The sequence below is a fragment of the Lycorma delicatula genome, chromosome 2 (genome assembly GCF_047948215.1).
Source record: "Lycorma delicatula isolate Av1 chromosome 2, ASM4794821v1, whole genome shotgun sequence".
NCBI lineage: Eukaryota > Metazoa > Arthropoda > Insecta > Hemiptera > Fulgoridae > Lycorma > Lycorma delicatula.
Genome location: NC_134456.1, coordinates 61,531,362 through 61,541,156, shown reverse-complemented (window position 1 = coordinate 61,541,156; position 9,795 = coordinate 61,531,362). Strand labels below are relative to the sequence as shown.

Sequence of the window (9,795 nt, the reverse complement as noted above, 5' to 3'; positions counted from 1 at the left end):
ATTTTGATGAAGAGGACACTATTATTCATCACAGTTTGGATAGCATGAAGATGTATTTGTGTGACCTAAAAATTCACTTTGTGAAGTATTTCCCGGAAGATAAAAATGATTTCTTGAAGAGATAGGTCTGAATCCATTTAGTGAAAACATTGTTGCAGCTACTAAGTTACCAGTTGACATTCTCAAACAGCTCATCAAAGTGTCTGCTGATAAAACGTTACTACTACACTTCATATCTGAAGGTTTATTACATTTCAGCTTGCTCATCAAATATGAAAATTTATTTACAGAAGCAATGAAAATATTAATCTCTTTCTCCACATCTTATGTCTGTGAAAAGGTTTTCGTCTATGGTTGCGCTAAAAACTAAATGTAGGAATTGTTTTTATCACTTGAAAACAATTTGCTTTTATGTGTTTCTAACATAGATCCACACATAGAGAAACTGCATATGAAAAACAAACACAACCATTTCATAAATCTATTTTCATTACATTTGTACTTATAAGTGTAAATAATATGTTTATAATAAATGACTTTTTTCTCATTAAATGATTTCACAAATGTTTATGTGTAAAGTTGTAGACTAATTTTGTCCCTTTCATAACACTGCAATCTCCGTGGAGGTTGTGACCCCCCAGGTTGACATATGCTGTACTAGATTCAAAAAAATAAATCAACATATGAACAAAAGAGATCTCAAGTATACTTTTGAGTTATATATGAGGTGTGTGAGAAAAGTAATGCGACTGACTTTTTACTTACCAAAGTTTTTATTTTTTTCAAACAACAATATTATCCCCTTCAAAGTAGTTCCCTTGGGCAGCTATACACTGGCGGAGTCGTTGTTCCCACTCCTAGTAGCAGTGCTGGAAGGCTTCAACTGGTAGGGCTTTTAACTAATTGGTCACAGTCTTTTGAATGTTCTCCAGAGTTCCAAAATGTCGTCCTTTTAAGACATGTTTCAATTTCGGGAAAAGGAAAAAGTCACAAGAACTCAAATCAGGTGAGTAGGGGGGTTGAGGTACTGTAGGAATGCGTTTTGAGGTCAAAAATTCTCTGATGGAAATGGCTGTGTGACACGGGGCATTGTCATGATGAAGCATCCACTTGTCTGCAATGTCTGGTCTCACGTGAATCACTCTTTTCCTGAGCCTTTCAAGGACATCTTTGTAAAACACTTGGTTGACAGTTTGTCCTGGAGGAACAAATTCTTTATGCACGATACCCCTTCTGTCAAAAAAGCAAATCAGTACGGTTTTGATCTATGATTTGCTCATTCTACATTTTTTCGGTCGAGGAGATGACAGAGTGTGACACTCTTCGCTTTGGCGCTTTGTTTCATGATGGTACTCAAATATCCAGGATTCATCTCCAGTGATCACACAATTTAAGAATTCTTGGTCATTGTCAATCCTTTCAAGAAGTTCAAAGCACATGTTTCTTCGATTGTCCTTCTGTTCCATTGTGAGGTTTTTCGGCACCAATTTCGCACAAACCTTTCTCATGTCCAAATCATCTGTCAAAATTTGATGTACGGTGAAAGTGTTTAAATTTAACTGTCACTCATCATCCTTATTGTTAAACAACGGTCTGATCTCACAAGAACCCTCACATGCTCAACGTTTTCATCAGATTTTGAAGTTGAAGGTCTCCCTGAGCGAGGCTGATCTTCAACGTGTTCTTGACCTTCCAAAAATGATTTGTGCCAGCAGAAAACTTGTGCTCTGGATAAGCAATGTTCCCCATAGGCCTGTTTCAACTTTTCAAAGGTCACACTTGTGGATTCCCCAAGTTTAACACAAAACTTGATTGCACAACGTTGCTCTAAATTCCGATGCTCCATTTTCGTAACACACAACAACAACACAACTTCACTGATGGCGCTGTCAAAAATAATGTGTTGGCTGAACGGAGTTGAAACTCATACTGAGCATGTGGAAGGGATGAACAAACCGGTCTAGCACAGACTGGTAGACACAGCATTGGCAGATCGCTTGCAGTGTTACCAATCTCATTACTTTTCTCACACACCTCGTTTATTAGGTATGCTATAACAAAATGTTTACAGGCAACTTGACACCCGTTTCTCTTTAAAATGATATAGGTTTTTCCAAGGTTAACAAGCATCCTCTGCCAGGGTTAATACCTCTATATTATATACTTGTACCTCAGATGCTTTTTATGGATCTCAACCATTAGAAAGACAAATAGATAGATAGATTGTATAAAACAATAAGTTAATTCATTATAAACAAACAGATGATTATTATCATTACATAAAACTTGCTAAAACTATGTCCAGCTGGTTCTTAGAATGATTTTTCTTGTATATAAATTATTCTCTTATCCCATATGTAATAGTATTCACTATGGTTAAGTGTACTTTTATTCTGATTAAGCAACAAACAGGTAAAAATTTCTTCCTCAAATCTTAAATAACAAATTTTACTGTCATTCTGCATATGGCTGTACTTCCTAAATCAATCAATTATGTACTGCTTCTCACCCATCAAAAAAACCAGTTGTTCGCCATATTAAAACATAGGGAGTGGATTTAAATATTTTAAAACCATATTTTAATATTTTTAAAAGTAGAAGAAATAAATGAATTTTAAGAAGTAAAATAATAATTTCATACACACAATTTTCCTTGTAATACACAATGAATCATTGATAGCATCTCATATTGGCTGTGTATTTTTTTAATAGAAGTGTCTATCTGTCGGTTGAATTTTGTTACTTTAAATACCCTTCTATTACAGTGATTCAGTGTATCACAAGATAAGAATTTAAACTGTTCCGGAGAAGATAAATTTTAAAGGATAATTAATAACATTCAAAGGGAAACATAAAAAAGTTTGCCTTAATCAAAAAAGGAGAAATAATAGGGTGGAAAAAACTTCTTGAAGGGCATGTTTTTCTCTCTCAATGATTTTCAAGAATAAAATTTACTAGTATAAAATCTAATAAGAAAAAATCTGCAGTTTTTTTCTATATATTGATAACTGTTATGGTAGTATTTATTTTTTTTATGAACATTTTTCACATTAAAAATTTTATACATTAAAGCATTATTTCATATTCAAATTTTCACTAGTGGTTCTGATCACTGGTGAAAAACCATTTTTAGGTTCAGTATATGCTTTCATTTAATTTGAAAAACTTAATTCAGGCACTGCACAGCATAACTTTTAACATTTAAAAAAAATTATTTTATAAAATTTTAACTGATGCTTCCTTTCTCTGTTGATAGATTTTGATTTCTCCTAAAGGGCTATATAACAATTTCATAAATATTTTAAATTGTTGGATAGTCTTATATAATTCTGTTGGAAAACTATTTATTGTAAACTTATGATCTCATAAGACATGAAAAATACATATTTAGGCTAGGTTTTTAACTATGATGTAGCTCTGGATACTTCAATGAAACTGTCGACTTTGTTAGATGTTAAAATAAGAAAGATAAGAGATTTATATTAATGAACTGCATTAAAATATTGTCTACATTCTCAATTAGGACTAAGCTTGAATACAAAGTTTTGATCTACAATCCCAATTTTGGAAAATATAATGATTCAAAAGAATGGATTCAAAAACAATTATTAGGATTTTTTTATTTTACAATTTTACAAAATTATATAAAGTATATGTACTCAGTACTCTATGCACATTTGTTAGATTAGTATAAAGTATAAACTAGAAAGTTTGAGCATAAAGGGGGTGTCACTACTTAAGTGTTTTTGTGAAAATTTATCGATGATTAAATTGATGACAGTAATCTGCAGAATGAGTAAATTTTGTTGCAACTTCAATGAACTGCATATAATATGCCATCTTATTTCTCACTGTAACTTCTGAGGAATAGACTATTTTTTTTTGGAGAAAACTCTCCAACTACTTCAATAGTTTGCTTTAAAAAAAAAAAAACTTTAAAGTTGGATTTCTTCATTGGTTTGATGAAGTCATTTAGGAAATTGCTTTATTTCATTCTCATCTTAATGTAAATAATGTTAATGTAAATAAATCATTTGTTACCTCTAATTTCTTTTTCTATTTTTTTTTAATTAATTTTATATTCTAATAAAAGGCACTGCAATCATTTCATTTATTTACTTTTTTTTTGTTATTTAGTAGTTGATTTGCATTATTATTATTTTTTTATGTACAGGTAAGTATGTATAGTTTACTTGTATATTTTTGTATGAATATTGCTTATTTTTGCCTTTCATTATTCTAATATGTGATGTTTAGTAATGTTCAGGACAATTGTAATTTACTGAGTTAAGAAGGATTTGAGGGGTACTCAAATGAAAGTTACCAGTTGAATCTGATTAGAAGCCTATTCTCAATAGTAATTATTCTTTAACATCAGTTAATTAACAAAAGATTTCTTCATTAGATTATTCAGGCATAAGTTTTTTTTTCAAGAAATTTCATTCATACCTGGGAAAAGGGCAACCAGTCAGCTTTGGGAAACTAGTCATTATCAGTTTGAAAGAGATGTTTTCCCTGTTTGTTTTTAAAGAAAAACGACAGTCAAAATTAAACTGGATTGTGGAATATCAGGGAAAGTAAATTAAATACAGAATGGTCTTATCTTAAGAGTAGTGCATCGTTTTCTTATCAATAATATAGATCGCTTTAAAGAAAGACTGTAATAGGAAGATATAGCAGATTATTCTTTAGCAACTACTGTAGAAATCTCTTCTTCCAAAACCAGACGTATTAAAATAAAACAAAAAAAAAGAATTATCGGTAATATTTGACCTTATTACAGTGTAAATAATTAATTCTATTATTTATGTTCAAAAGAAAAATAAAAAAATAATAAATATTAATCTAATATTTTTACTAATTAATGATACTTAATATAAAAACTAACGCCGTGGTAACAAATTATTCTTTTACGCATGCGCTGAATAACGCAAGGTCATTGAATCTTCTGATAAAAGGAGAAACAAAAATTACCTCACATCTATTTCATTTGTGTTATCAGTTCATTGAATATCAGTTCAATATTATATTAATTTGTTATATTAAGTTTTGTAGGTTATCCAGGCAATAACAACAAACTTCTACAATGAGTCCAGCAACAGTGTTAAGGTGATTTAATTTTTATATAAATAATGTAGTAAAAAAAAAAATATATATCAGACGGAGAATAGCTAGATTCTTATAAAATAAAATAAGGATTAAATAATTAAAATATAATAATTACTATAATTATCAGAGTATAATAACAAAAGATAAATTGACTTAGAAGTATTATGAAATTTTGTGTTAATTGCTGTTATATACAAATTTTATAAACTCATTACCTAAGAAATTCACGTAAAAGTAATTTATGCTAACCGAATGCGTAATTAAACATTATTTGTAAATGAAATTTTGTACTTTATATCGATTATTGACGCGACCGCAACAATAAAAAAAATCAGCTTTTACGTTTAGCATTGTAGCGTTATAATTATTATAAAATGTCTCAAACTAAGTTGAGGCAGTCTACCTTTTTTATTACTAATCGGTCGTTCCATTTACAATGTTGTACTGTAATTGTAGAAAAAACGAATACCGTCAAAATCTAGTTAATTACATTTAAAAGAAAGGGTTAGTCTATGTCAATCGGCCAAATTTAACACACCGTAACAAAAAAGAAGTTATCTAACTATAAAATTAGTTTCAAAATTAAATAATTGCTACGATTAAAAAACTGGCATAGGGCAAACTATGCCAGGGTGCCAGCGTTTTGTTCATCTCATTCGCTATGTTGTTAAGCAGAGAGTTTAAGTAAAATATGTGGTGTATGTTATTTATTCATAATTATGAAGTTTTTGTATTTTAATTAATTGTTGCTGGTGGTCGACTATTTGCACCAAGCATGCTGAATCAACGGAGCTTGAGATGATGTTTATTTTGATTATTGAACTCCAAATGGAGTTGAATTAAAAAAATACCTGTAATTTAATTGAACAAGTTCAAAAACTGAGGAACTATAATTGAGTTTTCAATGTGAAATAATAAACTAGTTAATTAATTGTAGTCTGTAAATAAATAACAAACTATTTTGTTATTTAAATATTTATTTAAAACATTTTATTTATTTAAATGTTATTAACTTTTTTTTTTAATTTTTTATTTATTTTTTTTAATAAAAACTTTTAAGTGACTTGTAAGACGGTTAGTTTATGTTCCTGTTCAGGTAGACTGTCTCAACCTCAAGACATTCTGTAATAACTGTAACGATACAATGCTAATCGTAAAAATTGATTTTTTCTTTATCGTTAATAATCGGTATACAATACCAAAAAATGAAAAATGAATTCGGTTAGCACAAATTGCTTTTACGTGAATAAATATTAGCATAAGATATTCATTTAAAAAAAAAATTAATTCTAGAAAATTGATAATGTTACAAAACTCTTTATTATATAAATGGCCCAAGTAACATTTTTTACTTCTATCGTTCTAACTCTGAATTTAATTATAATTTTAAATATGAAAATTATTATAAAAATGGTTACAAAAATCAAAAGAAATATGTTTTATTTTTAATCACTGACTCATAAACACTTTTTTTGACTAACCGTAATGAAAATCGTAGGAAATAAAAAAATAGAAAGCCAAAAGTTAAAAACCCATGATTTTCAGTATGAAATTTCTTTTTGATATTTCCGTTTTAATAATTTATTTTAAAAACACTAATAAAAAAAAATAATCGTATGGAATTGTGAACGTCTAAAACCATGTGCAAGCGTAATTAAATAATTTATTTATGTTCATTATTATTTTATTAATAAGAAAATAAATTTACTTATTTCTTAATTTATTAAATCTGTTATCAGCAAATATACAAAGTGAATTTCATAGCCTATAAAGAAAGTTATGTACTTTTTCAAGCATTTTAATATACTGTACGATACATTTTCATTGCACATTTCTCCTACTTCGAAGTATTTTCTTTTTTATAAATGTTTTCTTACAATGATAGAAAATTGCTTAAGATTATTATTTATATATACGCATCATACAAATACAACGGATTTGTATTTTTTTCAGCAGCTTATCAATTCAAGTACTTATAAAGTGACGTTTAAGATTTAGTAAATTAGTTCTAAAATTAAAATAATATTAAGGTTAAACACATTAAGTTAAGTTTATCTGCTTTTTGAGAAAAAATATATTCTATAACTATTTAAAATACAACGTAATCGTTTAATTTTGCGTTGGCTTAAAAATAAGAATTATTTTATTTTTAAAGAAATTTTTATTTTTTATGAGCTGATTGACAAACTGAATAAATTATTTTTTTGTTACCTTCAAATATATTTATACGTGTTTTAAAGAAATAAAATTTGATTAAGCTTACTACTATCATGAAAACTATTATAATTTATTTTAAAAATATATCTCACAGCCACCTTTAAGTCCAATTATAAAACTCTAATTTCTATTGTCTAATTCGGTCGAATATTCTTGAAAAGAATCAGGTAATAAACTCTAGTAACTTAAAATAAACTGACAGCACGGGTGTAAATCTAATTATGAGTATCTATATTTAAAAAGTTTTTTTTTTATTAACGAAAGAGTTAAGTTGCTTATATTATTTATCATTGTGGTTAATGAACTTTTAAAATCGTTATTATATGTAGGTAACACGGCAAAAGAAAACATGCCTCTAGCCAGAGCAGCTCTATCACGCTTCTTGCCGCCCGATTCGTCCTGATTATAACGTTGCAATTACTAGCATACGTTCAAGTGCGAATACTCGCGCTCTCTGGCAGTTTGAAACTTTACTTCTGTCAGCTGTCATTTGCAGGGTTCAGGCTAGCGGGCTGTATATTTCTGCTCTCCACATATAGCTTTGGATTACGAACAACTTTAATAGTGTTTATCCACCAGTATTTCCAGTCGCTAATCAGAGTCAATCACGCACTCAGCGTGCTAACTTGAAGAACATGTGAATCAACTTTTCTTTCCTCAGATGCGGCTCACATCGAAAGCAATTTGTTTTTGTTGTGGCCAGACCGGATTCAAGGTTTACTGGTGACTGCGGGCACAACCAAACCATGCTGATGGAGTCACCCGATTCCAGCTGATTCATCGGAAAAACCGAGGTGCCCACCGATAATCAATCAGCCATGAGCCTGCAATTTCATGACGTGGTACCCAGATCTGGCCTATTGAGGGAAAAGGTAGAGGCCACCATTCACAAAATCAAGAAACGACCCGGGCACTGGAAAGTCCGCCTTGGTTTGAAAGTGCAACTATCCTTCCGCTGTTATCCCACAAGTTCAAATCAATCAACTGAAATGGTGGTTTCTGGTGTTATCTTTACGTTATTGTATCCTAACAACCGCTCGTGGTATCTGAATACCACGGATCAGTTGAACGCGGGTCAAAATCCGGTCGTACAGACGACTCGCTTGTTCCTTAAATTTGATCCTTGTATGGATGAGGGCTTAGGGAAGGTCCGGGAGGCTTCGGAATACTCAGAATTGATACTAATAGAACTGAGATAATACGTTTGCTTTGAAATTATTACCAGTAAAACATCAGTAAAGCTTAGCCACTGTTTAAAATATCCGTTTACAAAGCAATATAAATAAAACAAAACTTGAAAAATTAGACCCGTCACTTAAAAATAAACCTTTTAAAAACACGCCCGATTAGAATCATCCAGCAGCAAGGGACTCTGTCCAGGTTCTGCGATCCGTAGGGAGAAATAAACTCCCGCCAACTTTGCATTCCATTCCATTCCAAAGCAATAGTATAATAAAGGACATGAATCTTGAAGTTTAGCAGCGTCTCTATTGAACTTGCTCCAGCCAACATTCTGTACCCATTTAGCGTAACATGCGGTTCGCTACGGAACCGCTTGTACATTTATACACTACGCAAAATTAACACTACTAATATTTATTATTATTTCATTCATGTTAAGAATTAATATTAATGTAATTCATTCATTTTTAATTGATAATGTACAGTTATATATACCTTATGAAAAAAATGTTCTTGTTTTTTCAATTAATATTATGCTGGTCCAGTAATGAATTAAATGAAATGTAGTTAACTATAGTTATACAAATTGTTTTATAGATCTTTAGAAAAATGAAACATTAAGCTACTGAATGTTTTACATAAATTTATATAATACATGAACTTTACAAAAATAAAAATAAACACAACACTTTAGTAACTGAAGCGCTTGAACGTCATCATTCAAATCACTAAATTCTGAATTTTTCGTGACATCATTTTCACTAGCACTACCATCTTCCAAAAAAATTTGAAAAGATTCTATAGTGTTGTCAATTATATGCTCCTGTCTAATGTATTCATCTTTATTTTTTTACACCTTTTCGTAAATAAGGTTTCCAATTCGATAAGTCCATTTTAGAAAATTTATCTTCCGCGGAAGTTAAAAGTGACATTGTGGCTTCCAACGTATAGTTTTATTTCAGACCAAAACATTTCAGTATGGTTTAAAGTCTGTGTGGTACGGAGGTAGTTATACTTCATGTCCGTTTTTCTTGAAAAGTTCATCAAACATAAATATTTTGTATTTTTCTTTGTTCCTTTTAATTATCTCGTATCTTTGAGGTTTCCGCACAGTAGATGAAGATGAAATGCAACAAATACGTAACCAGTCCTGCATTTTTCGTTTTCCTATATTGGTAATATTTCTTGCAATGTTCTTTGATAAGACGTGTTGTCTAAAATTATTACGGAATTTTCGTTAAGATTTTTTATTATTTTTTCTTCAGCTTATTTTAAGTAATTATTTTT

General features: G+C 30.0%; 1 protein-coding gene across 2 annotated transcripts in view; it reads left to right on the top strand.

Annotated features, from left to right (window-relative positions):
• Positions 1-4,982: 4,982 nt before the first annotated feature.
• The window catches only part of LOC142318849 (MFS-type transporter SLC18B1-like), a 71,355-nt gene continuing 66,542 nt past the window's right edge, over positions 4,983-9,795 (top strand). For both annotated transcript variants that reach the window (XM_075355411.1, XM_075355409.1), the window contains exon 1: positions 4,983-5,109. In XM_075355411.1, coding sequence (XP_075211526.1) covers positions 5,087-5,109 — 23 coding nt within the window. In that variant the 5' untranslated portion in view covers positions 4,983-5,086. The remainder of the gene's footprint in view (positions 5,110-9,795) is intronic.